General features: G+C 38.9%; 1 protein-coding gene across 2 annotated transcripts in view; it reads left to right on the forward strand.

Moving 5' to 3' along the window:
* Nucleotides 1–25855, forward strand: part of NAV3 (neuron navigator 3) — a 350852-nt gene that overhangs the window by 184750 nt on the left and 140247 nt on the right. For both annotated transcript variants that reach the window (XM_047066485.1, XM_047066486.1), the window contains exons 10-12: nucleotides 8371–8479; nucleotides 9199–9582; nucleotides 21707–21826. In XM_047066485.1, the coding sequence (XP_046922441.1) occupies nucleotides 8371–8479; nucleotides 9199–9582; nucleotides 21707–21826 (613 nt within the window). The remainder of the gene's footprint in view (nucleotides 1–8370; nucleotides 8480–9198; nucleotides 9583–21706; nucleotides 21827–25855) is intronic.

Below are 25855 nucleotides of genomic sequence, written 5' to 3' on the forward strand. Positions count from 1 at the left end.
GTGAAGTCTTTCCCTTTAAAGCATTATCTGCCAGCCAGTGGAGAGTGTCATGCTACGTTTTTTAGGTCCTTTACACTCTTGAATTTGATTTGTGCTTTTACAGCACAAATCCCAACATTCAGAAGGCAGATCTGCCTGCTTCAGCTGCCTGCAGCTACAGAGAATTAGTCTGTCATTCTCCAGAGTCGGAGAATGTGTGTGTGCCAGTGTGTGTGTGTGTGTCCGTGTCTGGGGCTGGGTGGCCAGGAGTGATTTAAATGTGCATAGGGGTGAATAGTGTAGCATCTCATTCAGGCTTGGCTTTGAAACCTGTGGCATTCTGGGCTGGACAGCCGCTTCAGTGCTTCTGTTTTAATTTAGCAGGATGTTTGCTGCCATGGCAGCCAGCAGCATCCACTGCAGCAGCAAGGAAGGGCCATAGATCTGAGAATGCAGGTGGAATACTAAAACACCAGACGCTCGTGCAGCACTGGGCTTCAGTGCTTAATTTCTGCTCTTAGGGGGCTCTGCTGTAGAGGCTGTACATGCTGCGCTGTGTCAGCTCATCTAGAGTCAAGGGCTGCAGACCTAGATCAGTGAAGGGCTGGTGAGAGGTAGGGAAAAAAAAAAAAAAAACGTGAGCGAGATCGCTGGTGCTTCACTACCTCGCGTTTGAGAACATAGAGGTGGTAGAGGGAAATGTGGACCCATCGTCCTGCTGAGATATGTGATTGGATGAAGACTGGAAAATGTAGTTGGCTTCCTGGGCTACTTTCAGCTGGAGCCGTGTCTTTGGTGAACTCTTTTCTGCTTCAGATACGCTCCAGCAAAGTGTTTGTAAGTACTGCTGATTAGGGGGAGAATGTGGCAAGCTAAATCGTGGGCAACTGACTGATTGTACTGTCGCTCTAGAATCTTATGTGAATGTTGGAGCCTGCTGGGGCTTTTACTAAAGTGCATGTGTTAATTAAAACCAAAAAGCGCCGGTTGCCATCTCCGTGTAAAAAGACAATGTGAAGTCCAGTTGAAAAGAAGAAGCCCCTAGAAGAGCCATGCAGCGGCCGGCTGAACTCTCTGTGTTTCGGAGCAAAGAAGTAAGGAGAAAGGGAGCCTGCCTTCAGAAACAGAAGTCTCTGACCAATCTTGCCCTCACCAGCGAGGGGGACAGGAGACCCACTGTGCGTATTTCCAACTGGTTTGGAAACGCTGCAAAGGCCAGCCAGAGAGAATCCGACTATGCAGAGAGGCGCTCGCTGTCCAGATTTCTCTCGCGCTCTGTGCAGTCCCTGTACCACGCCAGCGGCCCCGGCGCCTGGAACCTCCTGCCTGCCGGCCAGTCGGGCAGTGAGGGCTTGGAGGACTGGTCTTCCAGAAAAGGCTTGGAAGGGGAGAGTGATGAAGACAGCAGGTCCGAAGATGAGAACGTGTCCTCCAGGCAAAGCAGCATCAGCAGAAGCTGGGCTGAAGAGGAGGGAGAAAGCTGCCTGCGGGAAGGCACAGCTCATCTGGATGAAGACGTGATCCTTACGATGCTGGGTGACCTGGAACAGGCACTTTACACTGACTTGTTAGGTAAGTCAGGTGTGTTCCTAAGATGAGGAGGGGATTTGAAGAAGCTGCACATTTGCATTAGCCAAATAGCTTCCATTCTTCTGACTGGATTTTTAAACTGTCGTTACTCAAAAAAAATTTTTTTAATTACTTGTTGTGATTATTGGCTTTGTAAAGCTAAGCTGTGAGAACCGGGTGTAAAGTCTATTGGAGGAAAATAATTAGCAGTCTGCCCTGGGCATTCTTGGCCTGATGTCCAGGATATTCTAGATATCTATAAAGGAGTGGTAACGTCTTAAAATTCCGACATGTTTTTTTACTTAGTAATTAACGGGGCCTAGTTTTTTAACTTCCCTCAAGGTGACCTCGCCACAAACATGGAATGAACAATGAAGGGCCTCTTGGGTAAATTTGTTGTAAAGTTGGTTTTCTTCTACTGCCTCAGTGGCATCCACATAGACGGTCCTTGTTTGTGCCTCAGTGATAAGTACCATGTATTCTAGGAACACTTCCGGAAATGCAGAGGTACCTTTTGACAGCTTTGCTCACGCACCACTTTTTGGGGGCAGGGGGTGGTGATTGGCAAAAAATTCTCCTGAGCGTGTACGTTGTCACGATTGAAACTGCTATGTAGATGACCATGAACTGTTTGTTCCCACAAAGTGGGCTTTTTGATGACATAGGTCTCAGTGATAACTTCTGACATAATCTTTAGTTAACTAGATATGGAGATGTCTGAAGTAATTCTTCAGTGTTGTTTCGCTTTCCACTTTGCTGCCTGCCTAAATAGCCAGACTGCATACATTTTGGTTGTCATGTCTAAATTGAGCGCTCTACCAAAGGACATTTATATCACACAGTTCCTTCTTCAAAAATCCATAAGTTTTAAACCACTGACTACGTCATATTTGGTTACCATGTATGTTTACAAAAACAAAACGAAACAAAAACAAAAAACACCTCCCTATAGGACTCCTCACATGTAAAAGAATTAAACCTGACCAGTGATCTCTTTGTTTCTGATTCATACAACTGATGCTAAATGTAGATGTGTTTTTATTCTGTATGTAGACCCTCCTATTACAAGATGTTTTATGAGGCTCTCCGGAATCTTAGTGAACCAGCTTTAGAAGAAGAAAGCCTAGAGAGACAGCAGAGGCAAATATTGCTCAATTTTTCATGTCAGTTTGGCTTTAAAAGAGTAATGTTTCCACAGTTGTGGGAATAGTGATTCCTGAATCTGAATCTGAATACACCAGGTGCTCAGACATAGAAGATTTACTTCTTCACCATTGTGTGATTTCTGTGATGAACTGTTTCTCATAAAAGACCTCTATGCAGTACAAAGGCAAGAGAGGGAGTAAGGATCTTTTTAATTTTTTTTTCATCTTCTAAAACTGTGGAATCAAATAATATTCATCTTTTGCCTTTAAAATAGTAGCATTTGTCTTGTTCTAAGTACCTCTTACATAAGTATTTTCAAAGATATGAACAGAGAGCAGTCCCCCGGCAGGATTTGTTGCTTGCTCTGGTAAATTATAGCATGCTGTGCGTGGGTGTATATATGACATTCGCCTTTTTGTGCATAAATAACTTGGAGCATTACTGTCATAGGGAAGTCTCTCAATAGAAGTCTGTATGTTCCAAGGTTTTTGAACCAAACATCTGCTTATCATATTTATGGGGTTATTCTTTTTAAGGCTTCCCCCCACCCCAACTTATGCCAGTTTTCGAAAATGCAAGTGAGAAAGTAAGGAAGAGTTTATTCAAATAGTTGTGACATGAATAATCATGTCAGGATAATGAAGCACTCCAATGCAGTTTCCTAAATAATGATGCATGTTAAGTTGGTAAATATATCCAAGCCCAGAGCACACAGGAATTTCAAGATTTCTACCACGTGCTTGACTGGGTTCTGCTTCTGACTCAAAATGGCCTCTTCCAAGTGAATTTTTAGACAGAGTTCCTTGAGTTCCGCTCTTTAAACTTGTGTATCCTAATAGACTAGACTAAGGTCTGTGCTATAACTTTACAGGGGAATTTTAAAAGATAACTAGCCATGTTTTTGCTATTTTCTGCCCAAAATATCTGGCTTGAGATGAGTTGAAAAATTTCCATCCAACTCATTGTTGGGGTCATCTACAAAATTAGGGTTCTCAAAATACATCAGGCAGCTGTACTCTAAATAACATTTGCAAAGTGGTTGGTGTAGAGGATATAATTCTTTGTGAACCAGGTTCATTCATATATAATTTGATTTCCTATTAAAAGATGACAGTGCTGACAGTCTTAATTACAATGTATATAATTAAAGCCTAAAATGTAAGAGCAGGACCACATATTAAGCAAAAATGCAGAAGCCACTATTTTTCCTGAATGAAGCCTCTTGAGTGTCAGACAGGATAGTAAGGCCTTACGCACATTTTCCCAAATGGTATATTCTGTGATTATCTTGGAGTTTTTAACATTGTTGTAAACTGCTTTCTCATTGCTTATAAAGTATCCTTTGTAAGTGGGGCTAAGAGTAGGGCCAAACTGAGCCTTAGTGGAACAGAGATTATGAAAGTGAGAGGGGATATAACGCTTTTGAGACTAAATTAATTTATCGTGTGTTTTTTCTACTAACTTTTGTTGTTACTGAATAATTCACTTTATTTGTGCTTTTACATTTGGCCTTTTCAGTTGAACTTCCTTTCTCTCCCCCAATCCTCTAGACATCATTTGGATACACATTTATAGGATGTTTTAAGATTTGTGCAATCCTGAAGGGGATTGTAGGTGTATTTAATTGTATTTTGCCTTTTATGGGTCATTGAGAACATTTACTGTGATAAATGTTGATTTGGTTGTTATCTTTCTTAACATGAATGAGGCAGAAATTATGTTTTGCTCAATAAGGACCAGGAGAAAAGATCCATTTGTCTGATTGTCATGAACAGTGCAGTACCCTATGAGCAAATATCATGAAAGAATAAAACCAAAGGAGGGAAGAAGGTTTTGTAATATGAGAGAAGCTATATAAACAAAAATGGATTCAATTGGAAAAATTTAGGATCTAAGATGCCTGTTGGATTGGAAGAAGGACATTTAAAATGAGCTGAGGGGTGCCTGGGTGGCTCAATTGGTTAAGTGTCCGACTCTTGGTTTTGGCTCCGGTCGTGACCTCTTCGTTCATAGGCTCGAGCCCCACATTGGGCTCTGTGCTGACAGCGCAGAGCTTGCTGGGTCTCTCTTCCTCTCTCTCTGCCCCTTCCCCCAAAAATAAATAAACTTTTTTAAAAAGTAAAAAAAAAAATAAATTAATTAATTAATTAAAGGAGCTGGGGTGCCTGGGTGGCCCATTCAGTTAAGTGTCTGACTCTTGGTTTTGGCTCAGGTCATGATCTCATGGTTTTGTGGGTTCGAGCCCCACATTGGGCTCTAAGCTGACAGAGTGGAGCCTGCTTGGGATTCTCTGTCTCCCTCTCTCTCTACCCCTCCCTGACTTGCACTGTCTCTGTCTCTCTCAAAGTCAACTTAAAAAAATTAAAAAGTATATAAATAAAATAAAACATATAAAAGGAGCTGAAGAAGATGTGAAAAAACATTTAGTGAAATGGAATGTCTGAAAACACAGTGTTTCTATTATTTATATTAAAAAGATATTGAGGGGCGCCTGGGTGGCTAAGTTGATTAAGCAGTCGACTTCGGGTCAGGTCATGATCTCGCGGTCCGTGAGTTCGAGCCCCGCATCAGGCTCTGTGCTGACAGTTCGGAGCCTGGAGCCTGTTTCAGATTCTGTGTCTCCTTCTCTCTGACCCTCCCCCATTCATGCTCTGTCTCTGTCTCAAAAATAAATAAACGTTAAAAAAAATTTAAAAAATAAAAGATATTGAAGAAATTAAGATATCAGTGTTATTACGTGAGTTGACAAGTGGCTGACAGGCAGCCTGATTCCAGTGTAGAAGTTCTCACAGAGGGAAGGGGACCAGGGCCAGGGGACATGTAAAGGTATATTCTACCACCTCGTGTAAGGTCAATGACTCCATCCCTTCCTCCTTCCAGTAAAGGTTATCTCAACAACTCCCTCCTTTAAGTCTTGTCATTTCTTGGGGGGCCTGGGTGGCTCACTCGGTTAAACTTCTGACTTGGGCTCAAGTCATGATGTTGCAATTCGGGAGTTCGAACTCCATGTCATGAGTGCAGAGCCCGCTTGGCATTCTCTCTCTCTCTCTCTCTCTCTCCCTCTCTCTTTCTTCCCCTCCCCCACTTGTGCATGCTCTCTTTCTCTCAAAAAAAAATAAATAAACTTAAAAAAAGAAGACTTGTCATTTCTTACCATCACTTACAAACTTAGGTATATTACTGTATGACATCTTATATTCTGATATTGGCTTTAGTGCTTCTCTGATTTTGTCCCATTCTTCACTATTTCTTATGCCCACTTTGAGTAAAATCTCTTCTTGACCTCTGACTTTCCTTTGGCTGTAATTATATTCTGCCCTTTAAGATTTTCCTTAAAAAATCCTTCTTTGTCTTCAGGGTTTTACCAGATTATTTTGAAAAATAAACTTAAAAAAAGAAGACTTGTCATTTCTTACCATCACTTACAAACTTAGGTATATTACTGTATGACATCTTATATTCTGATATTGGCTTTAGTGCTTCTCTGATTTTGTCCCATTCTTCACTATTTCTTATGCCCACTTTGAGTAAAATCTCTTCTTGACCTCTGACTTTCCTTTGGCTGTAATTATATTCTGCCCTTTAGGATTTTCCTTAAAAAATCCTTCTTTGTCTTCAGGGTTTTACCAGATTATTTTGAAGTAATGGCTTTCTAGCCATTTCTAAAATATGATGTTATATTTATGAGAAGGATGGGAGTAAGTTCCAGAAGTATCATGATTAGAATCTTAAGGGTTATTAGCAGTTCTGAGTCGTAAAGTGATGTTAGTTTATAAGGTTAAGGATTGTGTTAACTTGAGTTAGTGTAGGAAAAGTTGATGCCATGTGCATGAGGGTACAAAATATATTTTTCTAGCTCTTGAAAATATATTTAAGGACCATTTTTATACTTTCAAGTTTGAAATAATAATGCTACTTTTAAACATATTTTAATCATTCAAATAATTTATAAATTAAAAAGTAGAAATTTACGGACTGGAAGCAAAATGATGGTTGTTTTGGCAACCATCCAGGAGGAGGAATAATGAACAATGTAGTAATGTTTGGGTGAAGAAGAAAATAGAGGACTCAGTAGTTGTGTCTTCTGGTATTTAACTGCCCATGGTGAAGGTAGTATAAAGTTCTGTCAGTTTCAGAGCCACTAGGACCTCTGGATGGAAATGAAAGGGAGGCAAATTATTCATCCTCAGAAATGTTTTCACAATTAGAAGTTTCTAATAGAAGGAGCCATCTCTTCCTGAAGAGGAAGGCTTTCCAGTCTTAGAGGTTTCAGGCAGAGGCACATGGCTGTCACCCGTGTGAGGCAGAGATCATGTGAGGCATAGATGAGTTTCCTCACTGGCTGAGCTAAGAAGAAGCATTCTCTGGAATCTCTACCAACTCTATGATTATACTGTAAATGTTAAATGGGTGTATTCGTTGCGTATGTGTCTTTTTTTTTTTTAATCTGGCATAAATTCTGAGGAAGAAAATGAACACGTCAAATACGTACTTCTATTCTTGAAACCGATTGTAGGTATGTATCTTGACTTGTCTATAGTGGCAGTCTTCATCCTGGAGTTTAATATATGCTATTTTCTACCTTCACTTTCCCTCCACTTTTTCCTTTGCTTCCATTCCCTTCTCCTTCCCACCATCCCCTTCCTTTGCCTTCCTTTTCTCCCCCTCTCCTTCTCATACCTTCCCTCCCTTTACTCTATCAGTGCCCCGCTCTCCCTTCCTGTCCTCCCTTTACTCTATCAGTGTCCCTCTCTCCCTTCCTGTCCTCCTGCATCTTTCCTTCTTGTTAAAATTTCCCATCACGGGACATCCTTCTGAGCCCAAACTGAACAGAAGAGAAACTGTACTTCCTCTGCCATCTCCCCATGTTCTTCTCATTATCCAGATAGACAAGTTTCAAATGGCCACTGGCCTGGAAGGTGTTACGTTGCATAATCAAACTGGTTTTCTGGCACCTCTACCTCCACATGATGGGTAGTGGTTGTGTAAGGCCAGCATTTGTCACACTGGCAGAGCTGCTTGTCTCGTGCCTATTAAACACATGCTGACTTGAGATGCCAAGGACTTTACTGGAACTGTAATGTCACATGTGGATGCTGTGAGTCCCTGTGGAAAGCGGGGAAGGAATTGAGAATAAAGCTATCCAATGTTGTGAATTTTGATCCATGAGTCTAATAAAATAAAGGACTTACAAATGTATTGCTTCTAAAAGAAAAGGCCTCTATCTTACTCCCCAGAGTCCAAATGTATAATTGCTACCAGGTAAGTTTATCTTACTATTCTGAATATACCTAGAAATAAGTGATTATGGAGATAATTAGAATCCCAATAATTTCAGTTTTTTTAAATTAAGCTCGGTAACATGCAGTACTCTACAGTGTATTGCTGAATTAATCACTGTCACTTTGCAATGATTAAGGTCACAAATCTATAAAGTATTATTGGATTATCATCACTACTTATCATCAATTTATTACTTGTAATGTCACATTTGTTTCTATTCACATTTTATTTGTAGAAAGGAGAATCATAATTTTCAGATAATAGGCATTTGGAATGTCCTACCTTTATTTTATTGTTAAGGAGAGGAATTTGTATTACTTATCTATGTATACAGTTATTCTGAGACCAGGAAATGACCTGACTAACAAGTTTATTATTATGTTACTTTTTTAGGTGAAGATCCTGAAACAAGAAGAATGAGAACAGTTAAAAACATAGCAGACTTGAGGCAAAATTTAGAGGAGACTATGTCCAGTCTTCGTGGGACCCAGATAAGCCACAGGTTTTTTTTATTTTTGTTTTTTGTTTTTTCTCAGTTCTACATTTCTTTGGGCCAATAAAGACAAATGACAATTGAGCACTAACTTCTTATAATGATAAAGAATTTAATTTTCCTTAACTGTTTTCTCACTTAAATTGTACATGACATTCAACTGGTGACTTCTTAGCACAAACCCAGGGACTTTTTTTCTCCTATCCATCTCGTCTTTAATAGAGTGTCCCATTCAAACTGAATTAGCTACTGAAATTGCCACCATCACTACTAAGTAGATTTGCATGCCTGTGCCACAGAACGGCGATGGACATTGCAGTTGAAATGCATCTGGCAGGGGGGAGGGGAGGGGAGAGAGACTTTCAAGAATAATTTTGGTCAACTTCCAGAATCGTTCTGAGAAGCTGTAAGGGGTTCGGTTCAGGGTTTGTTGAAAGTGTGAAACAAAAATTTGCTTTATCTAAACTGTGATGATGGCCTTTCTTTTGAACGCACGAAAGTAAAACAAACAAACTTCACAATGCCCCTCCCACATTTTGACCTCTGCAGAGGTGTCTTGCATCTCATAAGAATGCCAAGATAACGTCTCACGATGAGTGCATCATTTGGCTTGCGTGAAAATGGCATGCTTCTAAGAAACTCTAGCCTTTCCAGTCCTCATGTAGTGCATTCTCGGTCTATGACCCCAAGTGAATCAGAGTATAGTGACTTCTTCGCTTTGTTGACAGCACCCTGGAGACAACATTTGACAGCACTGTGACAACAGAAGTGAACGGAAGGACCATACCCAACTTGACAAGCCGCCCCACTCCCATGACCTGGAGGTTGGGTCAGGCGTGTCCTCGACTTCAGGCTGGAGATGCCCCTTCCCTGGGGGCTGGCTACCCTCGCAGTGGTACCAGCCGACTTATCCACACAGACCCCTCGAGATTCATGTACACAACGCCTCTCCGTCGAGCAGCTGTGTCTCGACTGGGAAACCTATCACAGATGGACATGAGTGAGAAAGCAAGCAGTGACCTGGACATGTCTTCTGAAGTTGACGTTGGTGGATACATGAGTGACGGTGATATCCTTGGGAAAAGTCTCAGAGCTGATGACATCAACAGTGGGTAAGTGGCCCTGGGCTCTACCAGCATTATGCAAACAGGGAGGGTGGTCTCCTAAGATGCATTAGCTATAGGAAGGGTATATAGGTGAGCTCACAAAGTCATTAGAAAACATAATAAATCAAAGGTTATTTGGAGGTATATCAGGCCCTCTCGTCTGCTCATTCCTGAAAAGTAAAATATCTAAAATTTCTATAAAATCTTTTCATTGTGAGCCATTAAATTTTTCTATTGTTAGTTTAGAGAAACAAATGTGCCCTGGGCTTTTCAGAGTGATTTTCACATGCTTCTTAAGTAACAGATTTTGTAGTGAAAGACGTGGGAAGGGGACAGGAGGAGTTTTGCTGAGCTGCTGCAATTTTTTTTTTGTTTTAATTTGACTTATCAAAGCTGCCTATAACTGCTTGGAGGAACAAATATTTTCTAGCATTCTTCAGTTATGTACCTCAAATTGAAAGCTTCAGTCTCTTTTGATGATATTTTTTTTAAATCTTAGCCTTTGTTGTTGTTTTTTTTTTCTTTTTTCTGTTTCCTATCATATTCCAAAAAAACACTGTTGTGATTATAAAACTTTTAAAGATTTTGGCAGTTTGGAATATTTAGTTCAATCTGAGGATGAACGAAGGCAATAGGAAACTCTATTAAAACTGCTTCTATTAATTGTAATTCCCTACAGACAAGAAAACTGGTCTGAGCTGACCACAATTGTGTAATGCTGAAGAAAGGCTGGACTTGCATTAGAACTCAGATATATCTGACTTCAAAACCTAGGGTCTGTGATATAACAAAAAGCTTCCCAATCAATTTTGTCATTTTCATGGGAGTCTGGGTTTTGACTTATTCTTTGTCCTTAGACATCTGAGAGGACCAGTAACGGAAATCATTCTCCTGTATGAGTAACCCTGACTTCATTCATGAAAGGAAAGGAAAGGAGAGGAAAGGAAAGGAAAGAAAAAAGAAAAGAAAAGAAAAAAGAAAATCTTATTTGAAAGGTGACAAGACCTTAAAATAATTCAGACAAGCTTTAGATCAGATTTATAGCTCTGCTCTGTATCCAGTGTTTCCTTGTGACCACCTTACGTGGTGGCTAAATTCCAACAATTTAGAATTAGGGAGACGGATGGTGGTCAGTTAGGGTAGGAAATAGTTGAGTTGCCACTGGAGTCAGAGTGCAATTTAAATTCCTTTTGACCATAGCTATCTGTGGACCGCTTGGGGCCTTAAGTTATCCAAACTCCTTTTTGTTATCTGTAATAAGGATAAAATGGCAGAATCTCTCCAAAACCATTAGGAATCGAGGAAATAATCTACAAAATTGTACTTCCACAAAGCCTGTCACAGTATGAGTGTTGAATAAATGTGTCACTATCATAATTCCATTTATTATCATTCACACTCATACTGATTTATGGATGCTATTTTTATCATTTTTGTACATGTTAGATGCCACCTAGGAGGGAGTGCCCAGTGTAGGGAGCATGGTGGCAATGAAGGAACATCTAAGGCATGAACTTTTTCTCCCATCTCTCTCCTTTCTCACCCATTCTTTCCACTCTCCCTCCTATATCCTCTTTTTTCTTTCTTTGTCTCTTTAAATGAGAGCATATGTGTGTATTCATTTTTTATATTTACTACTGGATGAAGATTTAATTATACACATAAATATCATATTTATACACACATGTATATGCATATTTATATATACAGAGACACATATACATATATGTGTATATATATAATATACAGACACATACACAAGCCGTCAATCTCATTATTTACAGTAGTTACATTCTATAAAATCACTACATACACTGAATTAGTGAACACTGAACCATTGCTCCTAGGGGAAATACAGATATAGTTCCTGTGATCTTTTGGTCATAATAGTTTCATCAAACCATCAGAATATAGTCTTGTTGTATGTGTATTTCAATGTAAAGCGAGCTTATTTATTAGTACATATTGGGGATACATATTGTAGATTCATTATTGTAGATATTATTAATACATATTGTACTGTTAATACATATTGTAGATACATTAACATTGAGCTCATGCCTAAAAGCAGTATAATCCATGCCTGCATGAAGCTCATCTAACACATATTTTTCCATAAGGCACATCGCAGCCTTCCTACACTTGGGAACACAAGGGCACTTCAGCACTACACTTGGGGGCCATCTTAACACCAGAATCTCAAACAGGAAGCACAAAAATGTGAAAAATGTGGCTCTAAATAGACTAAAGAGGACACATTGGCAGTAGGAGAGCTGAATCAAGAAGGCAGAATATCACCTTATTTGACCTCAGCCTGGAATGTCCTCATGAGCAACTTAAATTTCTCTCTGTTCTGTGCCTGTCCGTGAGTGACCATGAATATGTTGCAATTATTGATTTGGGGCTTCAAATTTTAGCCAGTAAGCAAATTTGCAAATGTGGTATTTATGAATAATGAGGATTGACTATATTTACTTATAAACAAGTAAAATGTTTATCTGGAGAGGGAAAGCATATCTTGGGAGCAGTTTAAACCAGAAATCAATGGACATTGACAATGTAACATGTGAGTCATTTCAAAGGTCTTGTACAGAAAAAAAACTGAGGTAAGAGTTCAGAGTAGGGAGAAAGTGCTAAATACAGGCATGAAATAGAAAGGAGGAAATAAGAAAAGGAAATAGTTTAGTTATAATCTCGATTTATTTTTTTTTATTTTTTATTTTAGAAAAAAGACAGAGCAAAGGAGGTGCAGAGAGAGAGAGAGAGAGAGAGAGAGAGAGAGAGAGAGAATCCCAAGCAGGCTCTAAGCTCAGCTGGAGCCCAAGGCAGGACTCTATCCCATGATCCTGGGATAATGACCCAAGCCAAAACCAAGACTCTGATGCTTAAACCACTGAGCCATGCAAGTGCCCCTACATTCTCTCACTGAAATAGCTATGGGGGTGCCTGGTTCCGTTGGTTGAGCACCCAACTCTTGATTTGGACCCAGGTTATGATCCTAGAGTCATGGGGTCCCTCCCCACTCTCTCTTGTGTACTCTGTCTCTCTTTCTAAAAAATAAATATAAATAAATAAATATCTAAAGAGGAGGGAAATGTAATAAGAGCATGTTTGTAAGAAAAGTATAAATATTGTAGAAAGAATGTCATTTGATAAGCTTCACTAAAAAAATAATTTTCAAAGTCACAGGGACACTTGGATTGGATGATATTCACTGACCTTTTCCCCAACTGAGATTCATGGAATCTGAGTACTTAATTTTGAGAGATAGGGACTATTGTGACAGGACCTCAATAACATTATGCTAAAAAGTTTACACAGTGTACTCTAAACAATTGAAGCAGATTATCGAATAGTCACAGAATAAGATATGATGATGATTTTTGAAAACCCCCTTTAGGGTAAATCTGCAAAATGGATTGAGGGGAGCAGCTCTGACGGCAGGTTTCAAACATTACTGCAAAAGTCCACGTCCAAGTTTTGTAGTCCAGAAACATGACAGTGGCCTTGACAGGGGTGAAAGAAGGAAAGAATTTGAATGGGAGGTACCAGAGAGGAGAAATGTACAGAATTAATGATAGGCTACTCATGAGGGCTTCAGAGAGGCAGAGAATTCAGATACGATGCCCATTTTGTAAGCACAGGAGGTAGGAAATTATACCTTTAGAGAAAATAGGCAGACAGAGAGAAATGATTTTTATTTTTGAGAAAGCAGAGAGGAGATGCTGAGTGTAGAGTTTCCAATGTAGATTTGGAGACAGTGTGGTATAAAAGTTTGTTGTTGAAAATGCAGAAGTAGTTTTCGGGGTAGAGCTACGATGGAGAGTGTGGTCTCAGAGAAGACAGTAGAACTTGTGGGCATGAGGACTCCTGGGGAAAGAATGGAGAGACAGAAGAAGGATCTTCAGCTGAAGTAAATACGGGTGTATGTATCCAAAAAATATCTCTAAGTTCATCCTGTGTGCCAAGCAGCATTTTGGGACCGTGTGTGCAGTGGTGAGCAATAGAGACACAGCGCCATGTGACTTACGTGCAGCCTTTTTTGTTTGTTTGTTTTTTAATTATCGTCAAGTTAGCTAACATACAGCGTATACAGTGTGCTCTTGGTTTCGGGGGTAGGTTCCTGTGATTCATCGTTTACGTATAACAACCAGTGCTCCTCCCAACAAGTGCCCTCCTCAATGCCCATCACCCATTTTCCCTCCCCCCGCCCATCAACCCTCAGTTTGTTCTCTGCATTTAAGAGTCTCTTATGGGATTGCCTCCCTCTCTGTTTGAAACTGTTTTTCCCCTTCCCCTCCCCCATGGTCTTCTGTTAAGTTTCTCAAGTTCCGTATATGAGTGAAAACATATGATACTTGTCTTTCTCTAACTGACTTATTTCACTTAGCACGATACCCTACAGTTCCATCCCTGTTGTTGCAAACGGCAGGATTTCATTCTTTCTCATTGCCAAGTAGTATTCCATGGTATGTATAAACCACATCTTCGTTTTTAAAATATTTTTGTAGACGCTCATTTATTCAGTGAACAAACGTGTCCTATATACACACATGTGTGTGAGTGTGTGTATAGATTCTTGGATCAGGAGTTTTTCCTTAAGGTAATTTTTTGAAACAGCTGAGTGCTGTATGTAATAATACATATTACAGGCATACTTCAGTTGGGAGTGTATACCATATAGTCTCTCAGAGAATAAGATGGATGGAAGTTACTCTGCTTCTGGCCCACCAGGTTTCCAGTGTCACCCTGAGCATTGATATTCAACAGGCAGATGGAAAAAGAGAGGAAGAACTGTGGTGTGAGAATATTCCCTACGTACGATATCTGGAGGTTGCGCGTATGACTTCTACCCACACTTCCTTATCCAAAACGGCTCTGTTGCCACATCTAACTGTGAGGGAGGCCAGGAAATCTGGGTTAGTTGTGTGCCCAAGAGGAAGAGGAAGTTGGTTGAGGAGGGCTAGCTAGGTTCTGCTGAATTCACTCCTGAGAAACACAAAAAAAGTCATATCCATTGTCCATCCTACTTGTTTCATACCTCAGTGGAACCCATTTCAGGCTTCTGTTCATTTTTGTTCCTCTCCGTGTTTCAGATGAAGTCTTGGAGTGTTTTACAAATGGGCCCATTTAAGTATCATCACTGGTTCACATGTTTTATTTTTGTCATCAGTATTCAGTATATTTAAAAAAGGCTAAAAATAACACAAATCCCGTATGAAAACTTCCCCTGGTGTGGTTGACCTGTTTGGCATTATACATTTTCTCTTTGCCATGGCAGAGTACAGAACATGGACATGTAAGAAATGACTCAGAATGCTGTCCCCTGGGCAGAAGGTGACTAGCTGTGATCAGCAGGTGGTATGGCTGGTTTCAACTCAAGTGGGATTGAGGGGTCTTGTGTGGAGGACATCCCACGGTGTGCTGCACTTAATTGCTCACCAGTCTACACACAAAAAAATTTGGCATCTCTAGGATGTAGCCTGATGCCTCAGCCTAGAATTAAAAGGTGGGAAGACAAGAGGACTACAGACATCCCAGGAGAATTTTAATTTGATGATGTTTTAAGCAAGAAAAAGGGGCATAGAAATTGCGCTACGATTCATGAAGAAATTGAGTCACAAGGTTAATTTTCTGTTCCCAATTTTTAAAAAGTACGTTTCACTGATTAAAGGGACAAAGAGCTCAAAAGACATAGTAAAGAATGAAGGTGTTTAATTTAGGATTTTTTTTTCTCCTGTAATCACAAGGAATGTCATGAAGTGAATGGGAATGGAGTTTCATTTTCTCATGTACCTTAAGTAGAACTCTGAAAACTAGTTAATCGGCATTCTGAGAATTCAGAATTTCCTGAAGCATGTAAAGACTTATCTCTTTCTTCTCTTTTTAAAATTACTTTAAACACTTGGGGAATGTGAATCTGCCAGTAATTAGGAATTAGAGAAAGCCTCTTGCTTATAATGAGGCCCTGAAAAAGTCTCCATTTATGAAGCAAAGAAAGAACATGCTGGAAAATTGGGGAGAAAGTTACATATTTTAACTGGGTGGAAATTGAAGTTATCTGCAGATGTCACAGTGTAAATAGCTGTGCCAGAATATAACCTGAAATTCTACTTAAAGTCACATGGCCCAAACACAAAGTAATTTTAATTCTGGGCAATTAACTTTTTGGAAAGGGAGGTGAGTGCTTTGATCCTTCTCCCTGGATCCTCCCTCAATTCACACTTAGTAAACTTGGTGATAGGAAGTATGAGTAACATTGGAAAGGGCAGGGTTAAAGCAGTGAGTTGAAAGGGTTTATATGGCAAACCACAGATTCCTAATCCTAATGCTTCAATTAATTGCATATTCAAGATATGAGAGTTATGTTTAGTGAATGTGGAGATCCTAATGGAAAAATAGCTGGTAATAATAGCCAACACTTACATAGCACGTACTAAGTGCTAGACAATGTTCTATGCATTTTACATGTGTTAACTCACATATGATTCACCATAACTCTAACAGGGAAGCCTATCATTACTATCTCCATTTTATAGATGAAACAACTGAGGCCTGGATAGTTTAAGTGACTTTAGCTAGAACTCAGAAAATTTGTTAACTGGCTTCTGGGAATTCAAAATTCCTTAAAGCATGCAGTGCTGGACTTGAACCTAAGCAGTTTGGCTCCAGTCTGTACTCAGCCATCATGACATACTGACCTTGTGAGATTGTCTCCGTGTCTGCATGTACACATTTCTCTCCTAGGAGTTGATTTTTTATAATATAACAGAGCTTCACAGCAAGCATTCATTATTGGTATAGTTTTTTGTTTTTTTTTTTTAAGTTAGCATATTTGATCTAGGGGACAATACTTAATATTATCTGTGTTCAGCTAAAGGAAGATGCTGAACTAGAGTGCCTTTGAGGTTTATAAACAAATCCAAAAAACTTTAGATGTCTCGCATGTTCATATCATTGAAAAGTAGTTCGTTGTAACAGTCGCTGATAAGAAATTCGAATGTAAAAACACAGAATTCTAGTAAGTTGTGGTGTATGCATCGGTTTTGAATCTTGCCAAATCCCCACAAAAACAGACAAAGCACCTAAACAGCAAAGCAAAATCATAATTATTGTTTATACATAAAAGATGATGACAGGGGCGTCTGGGTGGCTCAGACGGTTAAGCGTTGAGTCTCAGTTTCGGGTCAGGTCATGATCTCATGGTGTTGTGAGTTCGAGCCCCATATCAGGCTCTGTGCTGACAGCTCAGAGCCTGGAGCCTGCTTCTGATTCTGTGTCTCCCTCTCTCTCTGCCCCTCCCCACTCATACTCTGTCTCTCTGTCTCTCTCTCTCTCCCCCTCTCAAAAATAAATAAAAACCATTAAAAATTAAAAATAAAATGGATAAGACAATGATATACATGAGAATAGCTGATTATAAAAATGTAATTTTGAGTGAAGGAAAGAAGTCACAAGAAAACATGTAGTGTGACTCAATATATAGGAAGTTCAAATCCAGGAGATGCTAAACAATTTAGTTTTAAGGATACATGCCTATGTGGCAAAGATATAAGTAAAGAAATGCTTACAAAATCCAGGACATTAGTTATCTCTGAAGGGGAGGTTTGGGGATATGAGGGGTGGGAGGCTATATGGCCATTGCAAAAACTGTAAATGTCCTATTTCTGAAGCCAGGTAGTAAGTACATGAAAGTTGATATTATTTTTATTATTATTTGATATGTATTTTTATACCTTATATATCTGAAAAAATATATATCTCCCTCTAAATTTTTTTTCAAAAAGCATGAAATTGCTATGATGGTACAATTGTATATCTTTCTGTTCATTGAGAAATGAAAGTAGGATTAAACAATATAAAAAATAAGATTTTTAGGGGAGCCTGCGTGGCTCAGTCAGTCAAGTGTCTGACTCAGTTTCGGCTCAGGTCATGATCTCATGCTTTGTGATATCCGTGCAAAGCCCACTTGGAATTCTCTCTCTCCCTCTCTCTCTGCCCTTTCCCTGTTCTGTCTCTCTTTCTCAAAATAAACAAATTTAGAAAAATAAGATTTTTCCAAAGTTTCTCTATTGCAGTGAATTCCAGACATAATTAGAGCATAATGATACCGATTCACAGATTTGAACAGACTCCATCTTGTAATAGCTGAGTGTGGTGAGTGACGAGCGGCACGTATCTATATTGTTGATTGGGTAGACGGTGTCTTTGCCTTTAACTATACTAACACACACACAAGGAACACGAGCCTTAGTGATGAAGATAACATATGGTCAGTTTATACTAGATTTGAGATGCTTATGAGACATCCACCTATCCATGCCTTGGAAGCAATTTAATACCTTATTTTACAACAAGGTGAAACGATATGGGCTAGAAATACTAATTTAGGTAATAGACACCCAAGGCAAATATGCCATAAGTATGCAAATTTGCCTGTACAGAAAGCAGCAGAGTAGCAGTGTAAGTGAGGAAGAATTAGGAAATGCTTTGTGAGACTATTTTTTCATGTGAATATTTTTTTATTTAAAAAAAAATAATGTTCATTTATTTTTGAGGGGGAGAGAGAGAGAGAGAGAGGGAGAGAGAGAGAGAGAGATGAGTGTGAGCAGGGGAGGGGCAGAGAGAGAAGAGAGGGAGACACAGAATCCGAAGCTCAGGCTCCAGGCCCTGAGCTGTTGGCATAGGGTCTGACACGGGGCTCGAACTCATGAGTCATGAGATCATGACCTGAGCTGAAATCTGACACTTAACCGACTGAGCCACCCAGGCACCCCTCATAGCTTATAGAATTTGAATGTGACTAAAATTATTCTAATACTTTCACATTTTGAGATAATTTATTTTTTTTGTCAGTAACCTTCACGATTCTTTTGCAGTTTTTTTGTGCTAACAATCTTCCCTGTGATTGTTATCTCTTCTTAAACTCATCTTGGCTGTCAGTTTTGCAGTTTAGATATAATGTTCTTAGGAAATCATTTTTCAAATTTTACATTATTCTTTCAAAATGATTCCCTAACATTTATAGCTCCCAAGACTATAGCATAATTCTTGTAGAGGAACTATAAAATTCATGTTCTTTTAGATTTTTAAATCCTCCAGAAAGAATGAAAACAAGGAAGAATTGCCAAGATAATTTAAATCAGAAATTTGTCTTGTGTGGTGCCTGTATGTTGTTTTTTTTTAAATAACAAACTCATGGTGGGATGCCTGGGTGGCTCAGCCAATTGAGTATCCGACTTCGGCTCAAGTCATGATCTCACAGTTCGTGGGCTCGAGCCCTGCTCAGGGTCTGTGCTGACATCTCAGAGCCTGGAGTCTTCTTTGGATTCTGTCTCCCTCTGTCTGCCCCTTCTCTCTCTCTCTCTCTCTCAAAAATAAACGTTTAAAAAATAAATAACAAACTCATGGTTCTATTATGAAGATGCCCTATCAACGTTCCAATGAGAGTATCTGTAGACAGAGGAATTAGAACTGACTCATTTTTTTTGTTTTAATTGATACCTGTTGGAAACCTATTTGATATTACTTGGAAAATCGAGGAGCCCAAGAAAAAGGAATATCCTTTAAAATACTTTTTGAGGGCCGCCTGGGTGGCGCAGTCAGTTGAGCGTCCGACTTCAGCCAGGTCACGATCTCGCGGTCCGTGAGTTCGAGCCCCGCGTCAGGCTCTGGGCTGATGGCTCAGAGCCTGGAGCCTGTTTCCGATTCTGTGTCTCCCTCTCTCTCTGCCCCTCCCCCGTTCATGCTCTGTCTCTCTCTGTCCCCCAAAAAATAAATAAACGTTGAAAAAAAAATTAAAAAAATAAATAAAATACTTTTTGAAAAAAGATTTTACTAAATTTATTGAAGTTTTAAACATTTTTTCCTTTTGCAAATTAGTTTTCAAAGCAGTTGACCTTTGTCTATAGAACTTACTTTTCTGTAAGTATTAAATAACTGAAAGGTTATGTTTCTAATAGAAGTGATCTGTCATCTTATTTCTTGTTTCCATGCATCACCATCATGGGTAAAGTTGCCCCAAGATCTGCTATGATGCTTTCTTTTTACAATATGGAAGACTTTTACGTTCAGCTGAACAAATGTTCAATATATTTGTTGATCCCAAATGATATACAAAACATTGTGCTAAACACTGTTGGAGATATACAGATGAATAAGCAGATCAGTGAGACATACATGAAACATAACTTGTGTACATTGTTATAACTTCCTCCAGAAACTAAGTTTAGGATTAAGCATGTTGGTAAAAAAGAAAATGAAGAAGAAGAAGAAAAAGAGCGTCTCACTTGTCTGGAGAGAAGATTTCTACTACCCTCAACCTTTTATTTATTTTTTATTTTTCAGAAAGAGGGAGAGAGTGTGCATGCATTCACGCACCCAAGAGCAGGGATGGGGCAGAGAGAGAGACAGAGACAGAGACAGAGAGAGACAGAGAGCATCTTAAACAGGCTCCACACCCAGTGCAGAGCCTCATGAGGAGCCTGATGTGAGGCTTGATGCAGGGCTCAATTTCAGGATGGTGAGATCATGACCTGAGCCAAAATTAAGAGTTGGCTGTTTAACCACTGAGCGACCCAGGTGCCCCTTCCCTCAAACTTTTACAACACAATTTTGAAAGAGTGAGAAAAATATTTGCCACTAACTAAACACTTTTACCTTATTACCTATATTACCTTATAAGGATAATTCAGAATGACTTAGTGTTGTTTTGTAAATAAAATGCATATATTTCCTTTTCAAAATATGTGGGAGAGACTTTGTGAATCAAAAGTAGCTACTAGTTATAGGGCTCTCATATTAAGAGCTTTGGGTATTCTTCCTTTAATTTTCTTAAAAATCTATCTGCAGATTTTATTCTTCCCAAATTCAGTGGAAGAAATTGAGGCACAGGTTAAGAAACTTGTTCAAGGCCCTTCAACTAGTAAGGGCAGAATTCATAATCATCGAAGCAATTCGCCAGTTTGATAATCCTAGCTTTAACTATTTGGTCAGTCTTCAATATGGCCGTGATTGAATATTTTTTTTATTCCAAAAAGTGAAATTGACTCCAATTTGCTTAAACAGATTGGGAACATGATTGTAAAGAAGGATATCTCCTAGAACCCAAGGACAAGTTGAAACCACATGGCCAAGTGTCTGCTTCCTTTTGTGCATCTGTGCCATTGTTTTTACTTTGCTGACCAACTTTCTCTGTGACTCCTTACATCTTGTGGAAATAAATACATCTCCTTAGTTTTCATGATCATCACCTCTATTCGCATAGAAAGACTGATGACCTATCTTTTAATCCTAGTTCTCAAGAAAGAAAAATTTGATATATAGCCCAGCATGAGGCTATATAAACAATGTGTTCTAATCCTCCATAGCCAAGGAAGGAAGATGACCATTAGTAACATGACGATTTGGGTCTACCATCCCTGGGCAATGGTGATGGTCCCATGATGACAGGGAAGTATCTCTCAAAGGTATGAAGTGGGGCAGTGTGGCCCTTCAGTTCAGACAGTAATGCATGATGGTTCAGATCATTCCTAGATTTATTTCTTAATTCTGCTACGACTGGTTGAGGAACACTGGGTGACTTAACCTTCTCATGTTCACTCATTTTATCTCTAATGGGACAGTCGTAATGTTATTACATGTAAACTATTTAGAACAGTTAATGGAAACATTTTAAACAATGCATCTAGGCTATTATTTTATCATAGTGGCCAATTGGTAGCATACATTTTACTTATTAAAAAAATTCATCTAATTTTAAGTTTAATAATATTACATTACTCCTATGACCTTCAATCTTCAAAAATGAGATTTACAAGATGAAATGATCTTGCTCTTACTTTGCTAAGAGTTATATTATCTCCAAGCTTGTTTAAAATTTTGATAACCAAAGGGAAATAAATGGAGGTTTTACATAGGCTAGTTATTTGGTGTAGCAAGTAAGATTGGTTTCCTAATAAACTTGAAAAGATGCTCTAACTTTTCCTGGTGGGTAAAATGTTTATATAGAAAAAACTGTGATAGGGCACATTTACATAATTATTGAAAATTGTGAATACTTTTTATGAAACTAAATTATACAGATGAGATCGTTTAATTTTCTGTTGATTAATGACACATTTGTTTTCAGGTACATGACAGATGGAGGGCTCAACCTATATACTAGAAGTCTGAACCGAATACCTGACACAGCGACTTCCAGGGATGTCATCCAAAGAGGGGTTCACGATGTGACAGTGGATGCCGACAGGTAATGCTGTCAGTAATGTGATGGTGAGAAGTGCATAAAACAATTTCCTGAGTGAGATCTGAGAAGTTTTACAGTATAAATGAAAGGACTTCTAATATTTCTATAATAGTCGTTTTGGAATATTTTAAAAACTAAGGTGGGTTTTCTTACAAGACTTGTTTAGCCCTGTATACTTAAAACAATTGCACTGGTGAGAATATCGAACAAATTTCAGTTTACATGGTGGCAAATTTTAATATCCGTAAAAGCAAAATTGTAAACATAGACTTACGTTCTTTACTTGAAAAGAACCCTGACTAATAAGTTCCTTTCAGTTCAGATATTCTCAGATTTACCTGGAGGCTAATGATACAAAGATTGAAACATAATTCAAATTATCAGGTACAATAAACATGATGCTTTTCTTGAGGGGTTTGTTGAAAGCATAAAACTCTTGCTTTAGGCTAATTTCTGTGTTGTAATTGTTTCAGATTGTTTAAAGGTGTGTGTGTGTGTGTGTTTGATGCATGTGCTAGTTATTATTTTGCCAGGAGTTGTTTTGTCACTTTGATCATAATCACTGCTGTTAAAGAATCTTGTTCTTGTAAAATACTATTGTAAGGGATACTTCTGACCTGATTTTTCCCTCTCATCATTCAGAATTTTGACTTCATTCGTCAGGAAGGGATTGTCGTTTCCAAAACTATGATATATCAATACCTAGAGTGGTTCTTTACTAAAGTCAGCATTTATGAAGACAAAGGGTTGTGGCTTCATGTATCTGCATTCTGATATAAGAACTGTGTACAATTCATTGTGCATTTCAACATAGCCAACTCTAGAGGCTAGATTCTGATATTAGTCGTCAGTTTCTCCTCACTCAAATGGTGTTGATATATTGGCGGGGGGATGGATTGAGGGCTCTCAATACGCTTTAAATAGATATTCAGTTGGTCCTTCTGTTTTTAATCCTGCCGTCACACCCATTTTCAGAAATACCATCACTTGTTACATATTTGGGGGTCTTCTCTGGGTTAAGTTGGCTGCTTCTCAGCTTTTCTTACCATGTGTTCAGAAAGCTGCTTTCTCAGATCTGCGTGAGGGTGAGGTTGAGGGTATGTGCCTGGTATCCTGCAGTTCAGAGACCTGTCCAGGGGGTTACAGCTAGGGTTAGGCTGGGGGGTATGAGTTAGGGGTTTGGATATGTGCCTGGCATCCGTAGATCAGAGACCTCTCTAGAGAATAAAACCTCAGACATCTGCTGGAGTGAGAATCGACATGGCAGCCATTTACAGAGCTGAGGCAAGGAGGGGATTTGGGGTTCTGAATACTCTTTAAATGATGCTGTTGATATTTTAACTCCTGTTGGCCAGAGGGCAGTTTCCCCCAGGATATATATATCCTAGTCTCCTAGTCTGCATACCAGCTGTGTGTGAGAGAATCATGTGGTTACAAAAGGAGTATGAACAATTTTTGTTTCCCTATCCCTAACCTGAACTCCTCAACCATTTTCCCTTGCTGACTCCTTCAACAACCCTGGACTTCTTTCTGCCCTTGAATTGATGCTTCCTCCGCCTGGAATGCCCTTTTCTACATTCTCTACATTGTTTTCTCCATCACGACATTTCAGTTCAGCTTTATGTTTCCTTCTCAGAAAAATGATTCCACAGAGGCTAGAATGCATTTGATTTCCAGTCACTTTCTTACCTGTGACCTTATATTATTTTCTTCAGTGTACACATCCCTTCTTTATATCATACTTAGTTGTATATGCGTTTGTCTTATATATTCCCCATTCCAGTGTAAGTGCATGAATGCAGAATTTTGTCATCATTACACTTTGAGCCTTTAACAAATGCTATGGAGTGAATGAACCAAGGAATGAATATAAGCTCTACATTCATATAGACTAGCAATAGAGTCCAACTAGGTACACAGGCAAATGAGGCCAGGAAAGACCCAACATACTGCAAAGATATCGTATAAGAGAGGGAATGGGTTATGTAGAAATACAGGAAGCAGTGATTTGAGGGGGAAAAATCTACAGTGTGGACTACATTTTGAGACTAATGACCTGCACATTCTTAGCAGACAGTGGAGAATATTAAAGGAAGGGGAGAGTCTATTGGTCTTTAGGAAATGAGATTGTGGGATCAATACAGAGGTGCCTTATTTTGGAGACAGTTGGGATAACTCTCCTACTCCTTTAAGACTCCAGATTGGGGCCTGGCTGAGGAGCCTCAGAGCAACAGAAAAACCCAGATGTGTGTCTAATAAATTGGGGCCTGTGAAAGCAGCAGGTCTTAACGTGTGGTAACTGCGTCAGCAGCATCAGCAGCACTTGGAACTTGATAGAAATGCAGATCAGCTCTATCCAAGACTTACTGAATAGAAAGCGCCGGGGTGGGCCCAGCAATCTGAGCTCCAGCAGGCCCTCCAGGAGATTCTTGTGTGTGCTCAAGTTAGCGAATCACTATCCTAAAATTAACAAACAGATGCCAGGTGTATGAAAACACGAACACTTATCATAAACATTTAAACATTAAAAAATGACATATTGAAGTTTTTATTCACTTCATTAGCTGTGCTGTGTCAAGGGAAAGACAACATAAAAACAACAATGGCACTAATCTTTAAATTAGATCAAATAATGACATGTTGCACCAGAAATAAATTGTCTCCATTCATTGGATTCAGCTTCTGAGAATTGCCTAAGAGGTTTGTGAAAGAATTATATAATTTAAGGAATACAAAAACCACTTTAGTCACTTGTATATATTAAATACCAATAAAGTCCTAGGGAAAATCCTGCTATCAACAGAGATAGGAATTTGTCTTTTATTATAGATAAGTCCGAAGCTCTTTTAAAATTCTGTGTTCAGGAAGTGAATCAGGATATATATAACTTTAAAAATGCAAGTGCACCTGGGTGGCTCAATAGGTTGAGTGTCCAACTCTTTTTTTTTTATTTGACATTTCCTTTAATTTATTTATTGTTTAATTTCCCTCTAAATTAGCATATGATGCAACAATGATTTCAGGAGTAGATTCCTTAATGCCCCTTATGCATTTAGACTCTCCCCCCTCCCACAACCCCTCCAGTAACCCTCTGTTTGTTGTCCATATCTAAGAGTCTCTGATGTTTTGTCCTCCTCCCTGTTTTTATATTATTTTTGCTTGCCTTCCCTTATGTTCACCTGTTTTGTATCTTAAATTTCTCCTATGGCAAATATCATATGAGTGTCCTGCTCTTGATTTCGGCTCAGGTCATGGTCGCAGGGTTGTGGGATGGAGCCCATGTTGGGCTCCATGGTCAGTGTGGAGCCTGCTTGGGATTCTCTCTCTCTCCTTCTGACCCTCTTCCCTGTTCACACTAAAAATAAGTAAGTAAGTAAATAAATAAATAAATACATAAATAAATAAAAGAGTTGTGTAAGTCCTTCTGTTAATTTAAAAATCTCCTTGTACAGGGTGTTGTTTCATAAAGCTTTCTTAGTTCTGATATCCATTCCAAATAAGATAGGCAAGAATAGCTAGAAGGTGATACCTTTTGCTCAGTTTTTCTTAAAAAAAAATACTGAGAAGTTCTGTACTTAAAAACTGCATAACTTTTTTTTAACTCATTGCTTCCCAAAAGCTTTTTTTATCACTCACTTTTTCCCCTGCTTTTTTCTCTATAACAATTTATTTTTGTGATATTTTGAGAAATACTATTTTGCTTAATGCCTTCGTTTAGTGGATCTAATTGTACAAGGACTTAGATCTTTTACCTCCTGTATTTATGGTGTCCCAGCTATCTTAGTCAAGGTTCTTTTAAATAATATGAAAAGTATTAGTGCTTGGTTCATTTTAGCAAATTGGCAAATGTAAGGCTTGCAATAATTCACTGGTAAGAAAGCTGAAGAGCAAAAGTAAACCCAGCAGTTAAGTTTTCAAATTTCTTAGGTATTTTTTCTATAAGCTATATCAATAAAAAGCACTTACATAAGAGCAAAGTAGCCAGCTGGCTAGGATAGCAATGGATTTGAATTGCTTGTGTTTTTTTAGTGA

Source organism: Lynx rufus, unplaced genomic scaffold (genome assembly GCF_022079265.1).
Source record: "Lynx rufus isolate CCGP_SWC_20201006 ecotype Redwood Valley unplaced genomic scaffold, mLynRuf1.p SCAF_7, whole genome shotgun sequence".
NCBI classification, from domain to species: domain Eukaryota; kingdom Metazoa; phylum Chordata; class Mammalia; order Carnivora; family Felidae; genus Lynx; species Lynx rufus.